Source organism: Balaenoptera acutorostrata, chromosome 12 (genome assembly GCF_949987535.1).
Source record: "Balaenoptera acutorostrata chromosome 12, mBalAcu1.1, whole genome shotgun sequence".
NCBI classification, from domain to species: Eukaryota; Metazoa; Chordata; class Mammalia; order Artiodactyla; family Balaenopteridae; genus Balaenoptera; species Balaenoptera acutorostrata.
Genome location: NC_080075.1, coordinates 5,400,060 through 5,421,370, shown reverse-complemented (window position 1 = coordinate 5,421,370; position 21,311 = coordinate 5,400,060). Strand labels below are relative to the sequence as shown.

Below are 21,311 nucleotides of genomic sequence, written 5' to 3'. Positions count from 1 at the left end.
AATGGGTTTCATCTTCAGGAAATTCATGGAAAAGACTCTGACAAGTACAGGTTTCTGGTAACTGACTGTACTGCTGAACTGAATGAATAAGCATTTTCAGAACTCTAATGAAAAACTGATGAACTCATAAAAGTGCTAACAAAAGATCAAGATAAAAAAAATTAATTACATTGGACTGAGTGAACTGATGAAGATGAGTATAATTTTTGTAACTTTCTGTTTGAATTAAAAAAAAAATCCCACGAGGACTCAGAGGCAAAGAATATACAAATCAATTTTCACTGCAAAGTAAAGGAGCTGTTACAGTGGAGGATTACTGGACTGAATGTCAATATTATGACATAGTAGGAGTGTGTTTCACGTTTGGTAATTGCAGTCATTGTTGCTTTTGTTGTGGTCTTCCATGTACAATGCTTGGTGTCAGTCTATTTATCTCTTGTAAAAATAAAATACAGTGTGTGTGTGTGTGTGTGTGAAAAAATAAAATAAAATAAATACAGGTATTGAAAAAAAAAAAAGCCATCTGGGTCTGCGTCTACTTTGGGGGCATTCTATACAGGCCAATGCAGGGCATGTAATAACTGCTCGAATGGAGTTCGGAAAGGAAGGAGCAGTTCATTTGGTGGGACAATTTGGAATAGATTTCAGCAGACAATTAATGGGGATGTAGGACTTCTTAGCTGCCAGAAAATCCGGCCAGAAGCCTTCAAACCCACTTCCTAGTGCGATGGCAGGCTCCTTCCTAAGCTACCCCTGGGAAGGTAGGGCTGCCCCGCCCACCGTAGTGAGGAACTAGCCTGGTATGGAAATGCCACGACAGAGCTCAGTCCCGGGCTGTCAGTCTCCACTTTCTAGGAGCTCCTGCGCGCTCCGATGCAGTCCTGCAGGTACACAGCCAGCTCGCGGAGTCTGCAGCTGAGCAGGGCGCGGGCGGGGCGAGGAGATGGCAAAAATGTGCGCGACTGCGGCGGGGGGCGGCGATCGGGACTCCCGGGCGGCCCCTGACCGGCTGGGCGACCTTGGGGGAGCGGACTCCGTCTGTGGGCGAAGGTGTGGAGGCCGCGTCCACTGCCGGCCCGTCCTCCTCCCTCTTTTCCTGCCGGCCTTTGCCATATAGGCCTAAGCTGCCTTCTCCCGAGTGAGCAGGTTTCCGTTTAGACGGCCGGGCCCAGGAGGATCCTGAGGCTGAGGACGCGCAGGGAAGGCTACGCGCGACGCACGGTGGGCACCCGGGCGCCACCACGGGGAGCGGGGGCCGCGGGCTGAGGCGGGCGGGCCGGGCGGCGAGCTGCGTGGCAGAAGGGGACGTCCCTGCGCCCCCAAAGGAGGCGACCGGGCAGCCTGGAAGAGGGGACCCGCCCCGATGCCCGCACTGCGCCTCCCGGCCCCTCCCGACCCCTCCCACTGATGCGTCTCCCCCCGGATTCTGGAGGTGGGCGCTCGGAGCAAGGGCGGGGCAAGGGAGGGGGCAGTCTTTGGGGGCGCGTCCGGATACATCCGGGGCCAAAGTTGGAGGTCTCCCGATGGAGAAGGGAAGGTCAGAAGCCTAGCTGGGATCTCTGAGATTCAGAGGCCGGCAGAGGGCGCGCTCCGCCCGCTGCGCCCCTTTCCATCCCCCCCTCTTGCTTCCTCGTAGCCGGTAGGGGAATGCTGTTGTTGCTGCTCTGCGTCGTGTCCAGCGCTCTTCCACGATTTATCAGAGCAGGTACGTTCGGTTGGTTCGGGTCTCAGTGGCCCCCCTCCCTCCCTGCCACCCTGCCGCTCTGGGCGAGCCCCTGTGCAGACCTCCTGGGGGATCGCGTGAGACCGGAGCCTGGCCGGTGACACTCGCCCTAGGGGTCCAGGCAGAATCCGGCGGGAGGCGGAAACGGCAAGTTTCAGCTGCAAGGGTCTGACGCTCAGCCCCAAGCATCACCTTTGAGCTTTGAAGTGACTTGAAGAGGGAGAGGAGTTGGGCAAATTTGCAAGTCAAGGCTCGAGTTAAAATGCTCAAATAGGGGGAGTCCCTAGTGGCGCAGTGGTTGAGAATCTGCCTGCCAATGCAGGGGACACGGGTTCGAGCCCTGGTCTGGGAAGATCCCACATGCCGTGGAGCAACTAGGCCCGTGAGCCACAACTACTGAGCTTGCGCGTCTGGAGCCTGTGCTCCGCAACAAGAGAGGCCGCGTAGTGAGAGGCCCGCGCACCGCGATGAAGAATGGCCCCCGCTTGCCACAACTAGAGAAAGCCCTCGCACAGAGACAAGACCCAACACAGCCAAAAATAAATAAATAAAGATTTTTAAAAAGCTCAGATAGATCTATAATACCTTCTATTTTATATGACAAAGGGACATGTTAGACCCAAGGTAATAGCAAAGAAACCAGCAACGGAACAAATTAATTCCAAGAAACACGAAGCATTTTGTTAGAAACGAACTTTAAAGCGAGCGGATTGTTTAACAATCCTTTTGGGGAGGAGATACTTACACCTTTTATTGGGGACGGATTGAATTAACCGGGTAGCAGGGCAGAAGGAAAACAGGTCAAGTGGGGCTCAGAATAGGAACGTTTACTCTGAAGGAGGAAGATGAAGGAATTAAGGGTCTTAGAATAGAAGGAAAAGAGGGGAATCGTTCCAAATGGGGAGATCACTTGTTGAGGGGGAGGACTGAGTACATTCACTCTTATGGACAGATGTGAAGGACTTCGGGTTATGCTTTCACATCAGCAGACTGTTTTTAGGAAACTCCCATACTGAGAAAACTCTCACATACAATTTCAAATCAGCAAGAAAATTGAGGTATTTGTGGAAACTAATAATAACCGACACGAGCGCTCTCGGTTGTGATTATTTTTTTCCTTTCTTTCCCTAGATGCTTGCGAGGACGTGAGTATGCAGGAGACTGTGTCAGTAGGCCAGCCTACGGCTTTTAACTGCATATACCCTCTGCCAACGTCTGGGAGGGTAGATGCAACATGGTATAAATATCCTAGGAAAATCCCAGTATCCAAAAACATACAGTCTAGGATCCACCAGGACCAAAGCTGGATTTTGTTTCTCCCTGTGAAAGGGGAGGACTCTGGGATCTACCACTGTGATACAAAGTAAGTTCCTCATTCATGAGAACTCTCTCTCTCTCATTCATATGTATATAATATATGTATAATATTTATATAATATATAATTCCTTTAGAAAAACTCGATACACTCTTAATCAATGTAGAAAACAATGAGCAGAATATAGTTTTGTAATTGTTATGCAATGGTTTCAATGAACAGACTTTTAAGCAGAACAGATTTGTAAATCAGTTGTTAGACCGTGAAATGCATCTTTTCCTGTCGAAGTGATGTCCAAGTGATGTCCAAGGCCAGACCAGCTTACAAAGCCTGTTTAATCCCAATCCTTCTTTCTTGGAATGCTAAAAGTTTTTGTGACAGGTGGTACATCCAGAGAGGTATAAGCCTCCTTCAAGCACTTTTTGTAAGGGTTCTGCTATAGGAATTTAACAGTGACCAAGCATCAAGTATGTTCTAGACCCCATGCTAAGCCTTATGCTAGTAATGTAAGTAAGTGACACAGGTCTGGTGGGAGATAGTTGAGCCTGGTTGGCACTGTGGTGAACCAGAAAGCATATGTCACACCAAAGGCGGCAGTCTATGCAGTTCAAGTCCATCTTCCAAATTTTCAAGGTAACCTGGAAATTAGAATGTGTGTGTGTGTGTGTGTGTGTGGTTAACTTTCCAATACGCCTTGTGCATGTGTCCTAATTAAAACACATCCGTGGACCAAATTTTGGCTGAGGGCCCCAATTTTGTTATCCTCCTTTGCTAATGTGCATGACCTTCATGAGTTATTTGACCTCCACGAGCCTTGGCTTTCTTATCGGTAAAGTGGAAGTAATGCCAGCCAGATAGGGTAGAAGTAAAAATGACCCCAGATCATGTGTGAAGTAGGTACTCCAGGAATGTAACTGCATCCTCCCTCTCTTGTGGTTCCTTGGTATTTGCCAGCCTCTTTCTGTGTTTCAGGGATGGCCACGTCCTTCTCTGATTCCTGCCAGATTCCTCATTTCCGTGTGATTGACTCAAAGTACATGGTTACTCAGTGGCACAGGTGGAAGTGCCAGTAGCCCCTTCCCCCAAATTTCACTCACTCTTCAGACCAGCTGCTGACGTCTTGAGGGGGTCTGCTCTCCTCTTTACTCCAGGTTATTCATCAACCAGAGTTGGAGATCGTATGCCACACAAATCTGTCTGGACGTCCAGGCTGGATTTATTTATTTTTTATTCTAACTGGGACTTCATTTTTATTTATTTTTATTGGGGTATAATTGATTTGCAATGTTGTGTTACTTTCTGCTGTACAGCAAAGTAAATCAGTTATGCATATATCCACTCTTTCTTAGACTCTTTTCCCATATAGGTCATTACATAGTATTGAGTAGAGAGTTCCCTGTGCTATACAGTAGGTCTTTATTAGTTATCTATTTTATATATAGTAGTGTGTATATGTCAATCCCAATCTCCCAATTTATCCGTCTCCCCCCCTTTCCCCTAGTAACCATAAGATTGTTTTCTACATCTGTAACTCTATTTCTGTTTTGTAAATAAGTTCACTTGTACCATTTTTTTTAGATTCCACATATAAGCGATATCATATGATATTTGTCTTTCTCTGTCTGACTTACTTCACTCAGTATGACAATCTCTAGGTCCATCCATGTTGCTGAAAATGGCATTATTTCATTCTTTTTTATGGTTGAGTAATATTCCATTGTGTGTGTGTGTGTGTGTGTGTGTATGTGTATATATATATATATATATATATATATATATATATATATATATACCACATCTTCTTTATCTATTCCTCTGTTGATGGACATTTAGGTTGCTTTCATGTCTTGGCTTTCGTAAATAGTGCTGCAATGAACATTGGGGTGCATGTATCTTTTCGAATTATGGTTTTCTCTGATATATGCCCAGGGGTAGGATTGCTGGATCACAGGCTTGATTTAAAATATTTAAATATGGGAGCTGTGAAATGGGGCAAAATAATCTTTCCTAGAATGTAGACATCAATACTGTCTGTCATGGAAGAAAGTAAACATGAATTCTCACAAATCTTTAGTATACAGATATGATACATGTTTAGTAAACTATATATTTTTACTTTGAAATAATTCAAATTCATATCATATTTGCAAGAATTGTATAAAGAGCTCCTGTCTACCCTTTATCGAGATTTCTATTATTTAACATTTTGCCACATTTTCCCCATCATCCCCTGTGTATGTTACACACAGTATTTTTTCTAAACCATTTTTTTCCAAATCATCTCAGTTGTATGCAACAGGTCCCTTCACCCCTTAATATTTCAACGTGTCTTTCCTCTCAACAAGAATATTCTCTTACATCATCACAGAATAGTTATCACATTCAGGAAATTTAACCATCACACAATACTTTTATCTACTAACCGATTTGTATTCTAATTTTATCAATCTTCTCAATGATGACTTTTATAAATGTTTTTCTTCCTTTTCCTGTGAAAGATTCAATCCAAGATCATTGCATTGCATTTGGTTGTCATGTACTTTTAATCTCTTTGCATCTGTAACAGATCTTCAGCCTGTTTTGTGTGTGTGACATTGACATTTTTAAGAAGTACAGGCAATTATTTTATATTGTATCTCTTAATTTGGGTTTGCCAGATATTTCTTCATGAGTCGGTTCAGGCTGAGCCTTCTTGGCTGGAATGCTATGGAAGTGGTTTGCATTCTCTTCAGACAGCACACTCAGAGACACCTAGCATCAGCATGTCCCTGCTTGGTGATGTTCATTTTGATTATTTGGTTAAGATGTCCTCCCATGTTTCCACCATCCAAATACTTTTTTTTTCCTTTCATAATGAATGACTTGTGAGATGTATGCTGTCTTGTTTGAGGCAGAGGGTTTGCACAGTGCTTGGAAGAGGATTTGGAAATATTTGGAGATAAACAGAATTATTTGGTTTTGTGACTGTTTGAGTTTATGAGGTTTCAATCTGTTGTTTTCTTACAGTGATACAAACATCTGTCCCAGAATGCAAGTCAACCTCACTGTATTTAAAAAACATTGGTGTGGTACTTCCAGAAACAGTCAACCGAACGTGCCAGATGAGTACAAACAGATTTTATATGTTGGAAAAGATGACACTCTTATGTGTCATCTGAACTTCCCAAACAGTTTTGATTTGGATTCAGTAAAGTGGTATAAGGTAAAAAAATAATTTTCCTATTGATATTTTCCTTCCTCTTCTTTAAAACCTACTTGTTTTTTTAGTTTAAGTTGTACCTTTTAAAGCAGAATGGGTAAAGAGAGAGATTTGTGTACGTAAGATTTGTTAACTAATTGCTATTGACAATCTAATGCTGCTAATTACTTATTTTTTTAATTTGTAGTTATTAGAGCTTGGTCATAGCTTATTATTGGAATCCACCCCTCCCCCAATTATTCTTACTTTTCAGACTATCCTTCGTTATTCTTTTTAATTAAGATTAATTAAGTCGTTTCTTTGAATGGGTAGTACACGCATAGGGTTCAAGAATCACGAAGTATCAGAAGGCATGCCCCGGAAAGTCCCCTTGCCACTCCTGATTCATATTTGCCCAGGTCCATCTCACCTTCCCTGACATGTGGCTGCTGTTATTGGTTCCTTGCAGGCCTTGCATTATTCTTGTGTAATGCTGTACAAGAAAATAAAACTATACCTCCTAGTCCTTTCTTTTTTTATGGAAACAGGGCCTCCTATACTCACCTTCCTACACCTTGTGTTTTCACCTTCAAACCTTCTCTTTTCTTGACTGCACTGGTGGATAATAATGGAAAAGGCATATCCTTGGCACAGAGGCGCACAGGTGAGGTATTTAATATCTGAATTAGTTCTCCCCCAGCTCTGCTTGTTAGCGTTTGCCAGTACAACCATCTGGGTCATGAGTACTCTTTGTGGGAAGGTTTTTATCTACTGTTTCAATTTCTTTAATGGTGATAGGATTCTACAAATTTCTTATTTATTCTTGAATGGGTTTTTGTAAGATTGTTTTCTAGGAAATTGTTCATTTCATTAAACATTTCAAATGCTCTGGCATGAAATGGTTTATCATTTCTCTGCTTTTAATGTCTGCTTCTGTAGTAAGTTTCATCTTTTATCCCCATTACAATATGTTTCTCTCTGTCTCTGTCTTTGTCTCTCTCTCACACACACACACACTCTCTTTCTCCTTCTCACTTGATGAGTCTTATAAAAGATTTGTCAGTCAGTTCTATTACTCCTTTCAAAGCACCAATTTTTGCCTTTGTCAATCCTCTCTGTTATGTATTTCACATTCATTTAGTTTGTTTCTGTTTTCCCCTCTCACAAGGAATGTGGCAATGAATGCCCTTATCTTGTATTTTATTTTATTCTGATTTTTTTCTTTCCCATTATGGTTTATTACAGAATATTGAATATGGTTCCCTGTGCTATACAGTAGGACGTTGTTTATCTATTTTATATATGGTCGTTTGTATCTGCTAGTCCCAAACTCCTAATTTATCCCTCCCCTCGCCTCCCCACCCCCCTTTCCCCTTTGGTAACCATAAGTTTGTTTTCTATGTCTGTGAGTCTCTTTCTGTTTTGTAAATTAGTTTGGTTGTATCATGTTTTAGATGCCACATATAAATGATATCATATAACATTTGTCTTGCCCTGTCTGACTTACTTCACTCGGCGTGATCATCTCTAGGTCCATCCATGTTGCTACAAATGGCATTTTTTCATTTTTTTAATGGCTGAGTAGTAGTATTCCATTGTATATATGTACCACATCTTCTTTATTCATTCACCTGTCGATGGACATTCTTGCAGTGAAATCCTCATGTGGTGAATCAGTTGGAAGGGCTTGAGTATGGTTCCACGTTGATCATTAGGCTATTTCAGAAACTGAGTTAGGAAGCAGGGATCATCAAGAGAGGGTGTGAAGTAGAACGGATAGAATGAGGGGGAAGGGGAGGGTAAGCAGGGGGAGGGAACTCATTCCTGCTGCCCCCGGTTGCCCCTGTCAAGTGGAGGGAGATGTTATGTGGAGAGTGTGAAAGAGCAGACAGGCAAGCAGGTGGGAGAGAGAGTTGAAGGAGATGCAAAGACTTTCTACGGTGAGGACCATGGATTTGTTTATGTTTGTGTGTTTAGCTCCTGTTGTGCTCATCTGGTTGTAGGGGTGTAGGAGAGGGATGGCAGGATGAACTCAGCGTGGGGTTTCTCTGGATGAATCCACTGGAAGGATGAAGGGTTTCCTTAATCCTTGACTTGAGGACTTCAAAGGGGGTTATTCAAGTGATGGCCACGTGAGTCTAGGTTGGACAGGAAAGGAAATGATGCCTGAAGGATACTGGTGATTAGGAGAAATTAGAGGGGTCCAAGGACTGATTCAGGTTAAGATGGAAAAGTGGGTTGGATGGCTAGAAAGTTCACCATATCACCTGATGGATGTGGTGGGTACAGGCTCCCCATTCATGGGGAGGCTCTTTATACTATAGAGGTTACAAAGCTATTGATAAAAAATAAGAACAAAGCACCCAGAACCACACCCTACGTTTTCCTAACCTATAGCTAAGGTTCTGGATGTGGTTCAGTTTCTCCAGCTGGCTTCACTGAAAAGCTGAAGTGAGTATGGTGATTTTCTGCTTTTCTACCGGACGTGGGCTTTCTGCCACAGTGTTCCGGGGCCCAGTCTCCAGCTTCGTGGGAGCTGAGAAGCAATAGGCATGTCTTCTGACTTATTGTTGGTGTAGCTTCACCAAACGTGCTGGGACTTCACTTGCTGCAGTTGTGTAAGTGGCAACTCCCGGTCCCTGACTTGCAGGTGGTATATCTCAAAGTCTCAATTCCCACCATCAGGATGGTGGGGGAGGAAGCAGCTATCACGCGAACTAGTTCTGCAGTGTGCTTCAGCACCTAATATTCTGTTTTAAATCCTTTTCTGCTTAAAAGAGCTAGAATGTTTTTTTTTTTTGGAAACAAATCCAGTCTTGGAGACATGGCCTCATAGAATTGTTTGGAAGAGTAATTGAAATAATCTATCCACTAAGCCCTTAGTTCAGTGTGGGTACATAGTAATTACTTAATAAATAAATACTAGATATTATTACTTAGTTAAAATAAAAGAATGAAACAGGTGGAATAATAAAAAATTATCATCAGAATGGTATATATTTTTCTAAATTAACAATTTTTTATTGTGCTAAAATATGTATAACATAAAATTTAGCATTTCAGTGATTTTTCAGTGAACAGTTCTGTGGCATTAAGTACGTTCACATTGTTGTACAACCATCATCACCATCCACCTCCAGAACTTTTTTATCTTCCCAGATGGAAACTCTGTACCCACTGAACAATAACGCCTCATTTTCCTCCCTGCCCCCAAACCCCTGGCAACCACCATTCTATTTTTTGTCTCTATGAATTTGACTATTCTAGGAATCTCATATAAGTGGAATCTTATAGTATTTACACTTTTGTGACCGGCTGATTCTTCTTAGCGTAATGTCTTCACGGTTCATCCGTGTTGTAGCATGTGTCAGGATTTCTTTCCTTTTTAAGGCTGGATAATATTCCATTGTATGTATAGACCACATTTTGTTTATCCATTCATTTTTCAATGGACACAGATTGTTTCCATCATTCGGCTATTGTGAATAATGCTGCTTTAAACATTGGTGTACAAATACCTCTTTGGCCCCTGCTTTCAGTTCTTTTGGATATATTATCAGAAGTGAAATTTCTGGATCATATGGTAATTCTATGTTTAAATTTCTGAGGGACTGCCATAATGTTCCCTTTTCTCCTTCCTTCCTTCCTTCCTTCCTTCCTTCTTGTCATTCTAATGATAAGAGGTGAGTTTATGTGTTCAGCACTTATTCTATACATGGTACATTACTTTCCCAATAATGCTTTCAGCGGTGTGTGTGTGTGTTTGTGTGTGCAACACAGACACACACACATAAGCTGTCTGGCTATAAAGCCATGGAAGGGACTGTGTCTTATTTATTACTCTCCCCCTAAAGTCTATCGTAATGTCTTCACTATATTAAAAAAAAAGAATGAGCTCTTCGTGATTTCAGCTGAAGAGTTTGATTGATGTTTCTTTCATGGATGTTTGAATGATGTCTCCAAGTGACTGTGTCAGTGTGCAGACAAATCACACTTCACTGTTCTCACCAGACTGGATGAGGCACCAAAGTGTGAGTGCAATGCAGTGAGATTTGTCTGTGCAGTGACACAGCGACTTGGAGAAAGTATGTGACCATATGGTAGTTGCTATGCTCAGTATGTCTAAGTTCCTGACATTTCCAGTTTCTATTCATTCCCAGCAGAGATAAGAATGGCATGAGGAGGGAGGACCACAGCAGTGTGTCCGAGTTCCTCCTCCTGGGGCTCCCCACCCTTCCAGAGCAGCAGGGCGTGCTCTTTGCCCTGTTCCTGGGCGTGTACCTGACCACGGTGCTGGGGAACCTGCTAATCTTCCTGCTCATCAGGCTGGACTCTCGCCTCCACACCCCCACGTACTTCTTCCTCAGCCACTTGGCCCTCACCGATGTCTCCTTGTCATCTGTCACTGTCCCAGAGATACTGATGAACATGCAGATTCAATACCAATCTATCACATACGCAGGGTGCATTTCACAGGTGTGTTTTTATATACTTTTAGGTTGGGTTGATAATCTCCTCCTCGCCGTGATGGCATGTGGCAGGTATGTGGCCATCTGTCACCCTCTCCGCTACACCACCGTCATGATGCAGAGGCTGTGTGTGCTGCTGGTGGCTGGGTCCTGGACTCTCTCCTGTGGCAGTGCCCTTCTGCACACCCTCCTGCTGGCCCTGGTGTCCTTCTGGGCTGACAACATCATTCCCCACTTCTTCTGTAGCCTCCCCATCCTACTCAAGCTGTCCTGCTCAGACACCTCTTTCAATGAGTTGGTTATATTCACTGCAAGGGCTGCGGTTGTCATTCTTCCATTGACTGGCATTCTGGTCTCTTATGACCACACTGGGGTCTCGATCCTGAAGGTCCCTTCTACCAAAGGGACCTGCAAGGCCCTGTCCATCTGCAGCTCCCATCTCTCTGTGGCGTCTCTATTCTATGGAATGATTATGGCACTGTACTTTTCCTCCTCATTGGGCAATTCCAATGACAAAGACATGATTGCCTCATCGATGTGCACAGTGGTGACTCCCATGCTGAACCCCTTCATCTATAGCCTTAGGAACAGAGACGTGAAATTGGCTCTGGGGATTCTTTTCAGAAACAATCAACATTTCGCCAAGTGAGGATCAGCTAGCCATGTTCTTATTTCACCCACTGACCTTGTCAGAAAGGTCCTCTTTTTCTTTTAACAACTTTATTGGCGTATAATTGTTCTACAACAGTGTGTTAGTTTCTGCTGTATAACAAAGTGAATCAGCTATACGTATACATATATCCCCATATTCCCTCCCTCTTGTGTCTCCCTCCCATCCTCCCTATCCCACCCCTCTAGGTGGTCACAAAGCATCGAGCTGATCTCCCTGTGCGATACAGCTGCTTTCCCATTAGCTATCTATTTTACATGTGGTAGTGTATATATGTCCATGCCACTCTCTCACTTTGTCCCAGCTAACCCTTCCCCCTCCCCATATCCTCAAGTCCATTCTCTACGTCTGCGCCTTTATTCCTGTCCTGCCCCTAGGTTCTTCAGAACCTTTTTTTTTTTTTTTAGATTCGATATATATGTCTTAGCACACGGCATTTGCTTTTCTCTTTCTGACTTACTTCACTCTGTATGACAGACTCTAGGTCCATCCACCTCACTACAAACAACTCAATTTCATTTTTCATGGCTGAGTAATATTCCTTTGCATATATGTGCCACATCTTCTTTATCCATTCATCTGTCGATGGACACTTAGATTGCTTCCATGTCCTGGCTATTGCAAATAGTGCTGCAATGAACATGTGGTACATGACTCTTTCTGAATTATGGTTTTCTCAGGGTATATGCCCAGTAGTGGGATTGCTGGGTCGTATGGTAGTTCTATTTTTAGTTTTTTAAAGAACCTCCATACTGATCTCCATAGTAGCTGTATCACTTTACATTCCCACCAACAGTGCAAGAGGGTTCCCTTTTCTCCACACCCTCTCCAGCATTTATTGTTTGTAGATTTTTTGATCATGGCCATTCTGACTGGTGTGAGGTGACACCTCATTGTAGTTTTGATTTGCATTTCTCTAATAATTAGTGATGTTGAACATCCTTTCATGTGTTTGTTGGCAATCTATATATCTACTTTGGAGAAATGTCTATTTAAGTCTTCTGCCCATTTTTGGACTGGGTTGTCTGTTTTTTTGATACTGAGCTGCATGAGCTGCTTGTATATTTTGGAGATTAATCCTTTGTCAGCTGCTTCAGTTGCAAATATTTTCTCCCATTCTGAGGGTTGTCCCTTCATCTTTTTTATGGTTTCCTTTGCTGTGCAAAGGCTTTTAAGTTTCATTAGGTCCCATTTGTTTATTTTTGTTTTTATTCCCATTTTTCTAGGAGGTGGGTCAAAAAGGATGTTGCTGTGATTTATGTCATAGAGTGTTCTGCCTATGTTTTCCTCTAAGAGTTTGATAGTGTCTGGCCTTACATTTAGGTCTTTAATCCATTTTGAGTTTATTTTTGTATACAGTGTTAGGAAGTGTTCTAATATCTTTCTTTTACATGTAGCTGTCGAGTTTTCCCAGCACCACTTATTGAAGAGACTGTCTTTTCTCCATTGTATATTCTTGCCTCCTTTGAGAAAGATAAGGGAACCATATGTGCATGGGGTTATATCTGGGCTTTCTGTCCTGTTCCATTGATCTATATTTCTGTTTTTGTGCCAGTACCATACTGTCTTGATTACTGTAGCTTTGTAGTATAGTCTGAAGTCAGGAAGCCTGATTCCTCCACTCCGTTTTTCTTTCTCAAGATTGCTTTGGCTATTCGGGGATTTTTGTGTTTCCATACAAATTGTGAAATTTTTTGTTCTAGTTCTGTGAAAAATGCCATTGGCAGTTTGATAGGGATTGCACTGAATCTGTAGATTGCTTTGGGTGTTATAGTCATTTTCACAATGTTGATTCTTCCAATTGAAGAACATGGTATATCTCTCCATCTGTTTGTATCATCTTTAATTTCCTTCATCAGTGTCTTATAGTTTTCTGCATACAGGTCTTTTGTCTCCTTAGGTAGGTTTATTCCTAGGTATTTTATTCTTTTCGTTGCAATGGTAAGTGGGAGTGTTTCCTACATTTCTCTTTAAGAGTTTTCATCATTAGTGTATAGGAATTCAGGAGATTTCTGTGCATTAATTTTGTATCCTGCTACTTTACCAAATTCATTGATTAGCTCTAGTAGTTTTCTGGTAGCATCTTTAAGATTCTCTATGTATAGTATCATGTCATCTGCAAACAGTGACAGTTTTACTTCTTCTTTTTTGATTTGGATTCCTTTTATTTCTTTTTATTCTCTGATTGCTGTGACTAAAACTTCCAAAACTCTGTTGAATAATAGAGGTGAGAGTGGGCAACCTTGTCTTGTTCCTAATCTTAGAGGAAATTGTTTCAGTTTTTCACTATTGAGAACGATGTTGGCTGTGGGTTTGTCATATATGGCCTTTATTATACTGAGATAGGTTCCCTCTATGCCTACTTCCTGGAGAGTTTTTATTATAAATGGGTGTTGAATTTTGTCAGAAGTTTTTCATGCATCTATTGAGGTGATCATATGGTTTTTATCCTTCAATTTGTTAATATGGTATATTGCATTGATTGATTTGCGTATATTGAAGAATCTTTGTATTCCTGGGATAGAACCCACTTGATCATGGTGTATGACCCTTTTAATGTGCTAGTATTTTGTTGAGGATTTTTGCATCTATGTTCATCAGTGCTATTGGCCTGTAGTTTTCTTTTTTGTGTGTGTGACATCTTTGTCTGGTTTTGGTATCAGGGTGATGGTGGCCTCGTAGAATGAGTTGGGGAGTGTTCCTCCCTCTGCTATATTTTGGAAGAGTTTGAGAAGGATAGGTGTTAGCTCTTCTCTAAATGTTTGATAGAATTCTCCTGTGAAGCCATCTGGTACAGGGCTTTTGTTTGTTGGAAGATTTTTAATCACAGTTTCAATTTCAGTGCTTGTGATTGGTCTGTTCATATTTTCTAGTTCTTCCTGGTTCAGTCTCAGAAAGTTGTGCTTTTCTAAGAATTTGTCCATTTCTTCCAGGTTGTCCATTTTACTAGCATATAGTTGCTTGTAGTAATCTTTCATGATCCTTTGTATTTCTGCAGTGTCAGTTGTTACTTGTCCTTTTTCATTTCTAATTCTATTAACTTGAGTCTTCTCCCTTTTTTTCTTGATGGGTCTGGCTAATGGTTTATCAATTTTGTTTATCTTCTCAAAGAACCAGCTTTTAGTTTTATTGATCTTTGCAGCTGTTTCCTTCATTTCTTTTTCATTTATTTCTGATCTGATCTTTATGCTTTTTTTCCATCTGCTAACCTTGGGTATTTTTTGTTCTTCTTTCTCTAACTGCTTTAGGTGTAAGATTAGGTTGTTTATTTGAGGTTTTTCTTGTTTCTTGAGGTAGGATTGTATTGCTGTAAACTTCCCTCTTGGAACTGCTTTTGCTGCATCCCATAGGTTTTCGGTCATCGTGTTTTCATTGTCATTTGTTTCTAGGTATTTTTTGATTTCCTCTTTGATTTCTTCAGTGATCTCTTAGTTATTTAGTAGTGTATTGTTTAGCCTCCATGTGTTTGTATTTTTTACAGTTTTTTTCCTGTAATTGATATCTAGTCTCATAGCATTGTGGTCGGAAAAGATATTTGATATGATTTCAGTTTTCTTAAATTTACCAAGGCTTGATTTGTGACCCAAGATATGATCTATCCTGGAGAATGTTCCATGGGCACTGGAGAAGAAAGTTTATTCTGTTGTTTTTGGGTGGAATGTCCTATAAATATCAATTAAGTCCATCTTGTTTAATGTGTCATTTAAAGCTGTGTTTCCTTATTTATTTTCTTTTTGGAGGATGTGTCCACTGGTGTAAGTGAGGTGTTAAAGTCCTCTACTATTTTTGTGTTGCTGTCGATTTCCCCTTTTTTGGCTGTTAGCACTTGTCTTATGTATTGAGGTGCTTCTGTGTTGGGTGCAGAAATATTTACAATTGTTATATCTTCTTCTTGGATTGACCCCTTTATCATTATGTAGTGTCCTTCTTTGTCTCTTTTAATAGTCTTTATTTTAATGTCTATTTTGTCTGTTATGAGAATTGCTACTCCAGCTTTCTTTTGATTTCCATTTGCATGGAATATCTTTTTCCATCTCCTCACTTTCAGTCTGTATGTGTCCCTAGGTCTGAAGTGGGTCTCTTGTAGACAACATATATATGGGTCTTGTTTTTGTATCCATTCAGACAGTCTATGTCTTTTGGTTGGAGCATTTAATCCATTTACACTTAAGGTAACTATCAGTGTGTGTGTTCTTATTACCATTTTCTTAATTGTTCTTGGTTTGTTTTTGTAGGTCTTTCCCTTCTCTTGTGTTTCCCGCCTAGAGAAGTTCCTTTATCATTTGTTGTAAAGCTGGTTTGGTGGTGTTGAATTCTCTTAACTTTTGCTTGTCTGTAAAGGTTTTAATTTCTCCATCAAATCTGAATGAGAGTCTTGCTGGTTAGAGTAACCTTAATTGTAGGTTTTTCCCTTTCATCACTTTAAATATGTCCTGCCACCCCCTTCTGGCTTGCAGAGTTTCTGCTGAAAGATCAGCTATTAACCTTATGGGGATTTCCTTGCATGTTTTTTGCTGCTTTTCCCTTGCTGCTTTTAATATTTTTTGTTTGTATATAATTTTTGATAATTTGATTAATATGTGTCTTGGTGTGTTTCTCCTTGGGTTTATCCTGTATGGGGCTCTCTGTGCTTCTTGGACTTGATTGACTATTTCCTTTCCCACATTAGGGAAGTTTTCTACTATAATCTCTTCAAATATTTTGTCAGACCCTTTCTTTTTCTCTTCTTCTGGGACGCCTATAATTTGAATGTTAGTGTGTTTAATGTTGTCCCAGAGGTCTCTGAGACTATCCTCAATTCTTTTCATTCCTTTTTCTTTATTCAACTCTGTGGTAGCTATTTCCACTATTTTATCTTCCAGGTCACTTATCTGTTCTTCTGCCTCAGTTATTCTGTTATTGATTCCTTCTAGAGAATTTTTAATTTCAATTACTGTGTTGTTCATCATTGTTTGTTTGCTCTTTAGATCTTCTAGTTCCTTGTTAAACATTTCTTGTATTTTCTCCATTCTATTTCCAAGATTTTGGATCATTTTTACTATCATTACTCTGAATTCTTTTTCAGGTAGACTGCCTATTTCCTCTTCATTTGTTTGGTCTGGTGGGTTTTTACCTTACTCCTTTATCTGCTGCATATTTCTCTGTCTTCTCATTTTATTTAACTTTTTGTGTTTGTGTCTCCCTTTCTCAGGCTGCAGGTTCATAGTTCCCATTGTTTTTGGTGTCTGCCCCCAGTGGGTGAGGTTGGTTCAGTTGATTGTGTAGGCTTCATGGTGGAGGGGACTGGTGCTTGTGTTCTGGTGGGTGGGGCTATATCTTGTCTTTCTGATGGGCAGGGCCACGTCTGGTGGTGTGTCTGTGAACTTAGTGTGATTTTAGGCAGCCTCTCTGCTAATAGGTGGGGTTGTGTTCCTGTCTTGCTAGTTGTTTGGCATGAGGCATCCAGCACTGGAACTTGCTGGCTGTTGGGTTGACCCAGGTCTTAGTGTTGAGATGGAAATCTCTGGGAGAACTCTTGCCAGTTGATATTACGTGAGGCTGGGAGGTCTCTGGTGGTCCAACATCTTGAACTCGGCTCTCCCACCACAGCGGCTCAGGCCTGACACCAGGCCGGAACACCAAGACCCTGTCAGCCACACAGCTCAGAAGAAAAGTGAGACAAAAAGAAAGAAAAAAGTAAATAAATAAAAAATAATATTAAAATTAAAAAATTAAAAATAATAAAAAAAAGAAGAGAGCCAGCAAACCAATAAACAAATCCACCAGTGATAACAAGTGCTAAAAACTAAACTAAGATAAACATAAAAATCAGAAACAAATCAGTCACAGATAGTAAAACCCAAGTTTACAGTTGCTCTCAAAGTCCACTGCCTCAATTTTGGGGTGATTTGTTGTTTATTCAGGTATTCCACAGATGCAGGGTACATCAAGTTGATTGTGGAGGTTTAATCCGCTGCTCCTGAGGCTACTGGGAGAGATTTCCCTTTCTCTTCTTTGTTCACACAGCTCCTGGGGTTCAGTTTTGGATTGGCCCCACCTCTGTGTGTAAGTCACCCCAGGCGTCTGTTCCCACCCAGACAAGAGGGGGTTAAAGCAGCTGCTGATTAGGGGGCTCTTGCTCATTTGGGCCGGGGGAAGGGAAGGGTATGGTAGTTATTGGAATGCAGGGTGAGCCTGCGGTGGCAGAGGCCAGCATAATGTTGCAACAGCCTGGGTCGCGCTGTGTGTTCTCCTGGGGTACTTGTCCCTGGATCACGGAACCCTGGCAGTGGCGGGTTACACAGGCTCCCGGGGGGGTGGTGGTGTGGATAGTGACCTGTGCTCGCACACAGGATTGTTGGTGGCAGCAGCAGCAGCCTTAGCATCTCATGCCCATCTCTGGTGTCTGCGTTGATAGCCGCGGCTCACGCCCGTCTCTGGAGCTCGTTTAGGTGGTGCTCTGCCTTCTGTGGGCAGCTGGGGAAGGAATCCCCTCTCCTCAAACAACCCAAAACAATGGTCTCTCGCCTCTTCGGCAGCTGCAGACTTTTTCCCGGACTCCCTCCCAGCTAACTGTGGTGCACTAGCCGCCTTCAGGCTGTGTTCACGCAGCCAACCCCAGTCCTCTCCCTGGGATCTGACCTCTGAAGCCCGAGGCTCAACTCCCAGCCCCTGCCCGTCCCGGCGGGTGAGCAGACAAGCCTCTCAGGCTGGTGAGTGCTGGTCGGCACCAGTCCTCTGTGTGGGAATCTCTTCGTTTTGCCCTCTGCACCCCTATTGCTGTGCTCTCCTCCGTGGCTCTGAAGCTTCCCCCCTACCACCCCCCATCTCCACCAGTGAAGGGGCTTCCTAGTGTGTGGAAACTTTTCCTTCTTCACAGCTCCCTCTCCAAGGGACAGGTCCCATCCCTATTCTTTTGTCTCTGTTTTTTCTTTTCTCTTTTACCCTACCCAAGCATGTGGGGATTTTCTTGCCTTTTTGGAAGACTGAGGTCTTATGCCAGCGTTCAGTAGTTGTTCTGTAGGAGTTGTTCCACATGTAGATGTATTTTTGATGTATTTGTGGGGAGGAAGGTGATATCCACGTCTTACTCCTCCACCATCTTGAAGGTCCCCCCAGAATGGTATATTTTTATTTTTAAGAATTTAGAGACAGAGTAGTTCTGGATAATGACAAAATCCGGCTTGTGGCAGGGAGAATTGAAGACTCATAGGAGTAGAGGTGGTCCTTGAGAATGAAGGTGTTCCAGAGGAGAAGGTTCAGGTGTTAGAACATCCATGCTCATAGACTGTGAAGTATCCACATTTGGGAAAGCAAGAATGTCTCCTTTTTTTTTTTTCAATTCCAAATTACTTCTCAATACAATGATTTCTGCCCCACCACCATACTGGATCTATAGTTGCTGAGTTACTACTGGCTTCCCAGCTGCCAAATCTAACATTCATTTCCAATCCTGATCTTGATCTCTTGTGGTGTCCATCACTGCTGGACATGCCCATGAGCTGAGAGCTTCCTCTTCTCTCTCTTCTGAAACTTACTCATTCTTTATCTCCCCACTCCCTGGCTTTTCCTTAGTAATCATTACTGTGTTCTCATTCTCTGTGTTTGGGTCTTAGATTTTAGGGGTTCCCAGTTTCAGCCATGGTCATCTTCAGTTCTTGCTTTGACTGCATTCAGGTGGAAGGCTCATAGAACCATCGCACACAGATGGCTCCCAACTCTCCTTTCTCCCATCTCCAGATACTTCATCCAACAACCTAACATAGATTCCATGCAGACATTCCCATCACACAACTCACCAGATTCACCATGTCTAGAGCCACTTTTTTATCTTAATCTCAAATCTGATCATTCTTCTGTATTTTCTTTGCATTCCATCTCCTATCTAAGGACACTTTTGCATCCCTAAGCTGGGACCATACCGGTCCTGTTCCATCTCCATAGTCCAAATTTGTCACTAAGACTGCGAATTAGAACTGCTTAAAATCACTGTTTTTTCTTCCCTCCTGGTTATCGCCAGTGTACTGCCTTAGTTCATGTTCTATTCAGCCTTAGTGTATGGAAATAACTTCTTAAATTGTTCCCTAGTCGTTAGGATTGCCCCATTTTAATCCTTTCCCACACAGCAACCAGACAGATTGTGCTCAAAGGCAACTATGCACACCTTGGTCCCTTGCACAGACAGCTTCAGGTGCTCCTCCCCTGTTCACGGTTTTCTATGATTGGGCTCCTGACTCCCTCACCAGTTTCATCTTCACCACTCTCCTATGACCACTACAGCTTAGCCAGGATGCTCTCGTCTATTTTGTACCTGTGAACCGTTGTACATGCTGGGTCAGAATTGTTCTTCTTGGTGCTAGAAAGACAAAAATTTTCAAATTTTGGCTGCTAATATTACTAATTAAAATCTTATTAGTGAGATATCACCACTCATTTTTAGCTAAAAATCAAAGCCTTCTGAGTATTAAAACTCTAAAATAATGCAGCGGATTACAATAGAGACAGTTCTAGTTACTGAAAAAGGGCAGAATGGTTCTTCAGCTGTCCAGGCTAAACTTTAATATGATTAAATATTTGTATGTCTTGAATGAGTCAATCAGAAAGGGGACTGATCAAGATCAGAGCATAGAAATGGAGTCCCAGAGATTACACCCACCCAAGCCCCACCCAGGAACGAGGTTTCCATAATCCAAACACTCACACTTTTTGTTTGTCCCTATTCTAAAGAAGGCAACATCACTCATATTATCAGCATCTGACTCTTACTAGTAATTCCCATTCTACTCAGTAAGCAATGATCTGATTATAATTTGGTTTCCCCTATAGGGTGTTTACAGAAAAAATAATATAAGACTTCTAGAAAGTTATTGTTCACATGATAAATAAATAAACAAATGTTCATTTTGGCATTATTGAGTTTCACCTTCCACAATGGATGCATTCACACTGTTCCAATGGTGGAGAGTGAGTTCTGACCATGGTTGACTCAGTGAGGAGAGAGCTCAAAACTTGAGTGATTACATCTTTATATAATTAGGGGTTGTATGTTTGTCTTCTCTATTATAAGGATTGTGAGCTTTCTGAGGAGAGGGACTGCATCTTACTCGTGCATGACCAGGGCCTCTCACAATGCTAGCAAAGAGCAAGAAAAATATTTGAATGAATAAATGGACTCAATTATCCCAGTTGTTATTTTGTAGATTGGCACTTACTGAAGAAACGGGAAAAGGTTTGAGAAAGAGTTCAGGAGTGGGCCTCTGCGTTGGAAAAAACGATTCACATGAGAATGTGAGCTTATGACAGGACAGATGAATGGTGAGGCTTGCCCTCTGGGTGGAAACTGAGGAGAACAATGAGAAAGGCCTTCCTGAGACTAACCAGTCTTTAAGTTGGTTTTGTGTGAGGCTGTTTCCTTGTTGATGCAGTGGAAGCCTGGGTGACTTAAGAAGTGACGTGATATCTGCTCCCCTTAACCTTGCCACGTACTTTGACTATTGCTTAGGCCTCCAGATAGAAGGTTGGTGAAGAGTTATTTTGGACCTCGACAAAGTCCAACCCCTGATAGGTGGAGAAGGTGTGATTGGACCTGTAACACAGAGGACGCAGTCCTTATTCACCTGGGCTTGCAATCTTGCAAAGGGGCTTGGTGACATTAGATGGTGGTCCATTGAGAGACATGGAGGACCTTCCTGCCTGTTCACATTCTCCTACCAAACTCCTTTATGGACCAGGTCCAATCCTGCTCCATAAAGTCTTCCTTCCAGCCTACATAAGCCTCTCTTCTCTCAACTCCCAGTAGACCTCATATTTATAGCTCTCACTGTAACCTGTAGAATATTCTTTATCAGTTTTCTGGGGAGGTATGTATATATCTTATATAAATATACATATGTCTTCAATTAGATTGTAAATTACCTAAGGTCTAGAGATCACATAGGTTTCTTGTCTCCCCATGGTTCATAGAACGGTGCTAACT

The 21,311-nt window shown here is 42.1% G+C and overlaps 1 protein-coding gene across 2 annotated transcripts in view; it reads left to right on the top strand.

Moving 5' to 3' along the window:
* The first annotated feature begins 811 nt into the window (after positions 1–811).
* IL1RL2 (interleukin 1 receptor like 2) overlaps positions 812–21,311 on the top strand; it is a 52,904-nt gene continuing 32,404 nt past the window's right edge. Inside the window, exons 1-4 of one of the 2 annotated variants that reach the window (XM_007172125.2) lie at positions 1,035–1,221; positions 1,637–1,705; positions 2,855–3,086; positions 6,046–6,241. In XM_007172125.2, coding sequence (XP_007172187.2) covers positions 1,648–1,705; positions 2,855–3,086; positions 6,046–6,241 — 486 coding nt within the window. In that variant the 5' untranslated portion in view covers positions 1,035–1,221; positions 1,637–1,647. Of the gene's footprint in view, positions 888–1,034; positions 1,222–1,636; positions 1,706–2,854; positions 3,087–6,045; positions 6,242–21,311 lie in introns of those variants that run through there. The other variant, XM_057558716.1, reaches the window with a different exon arrangement.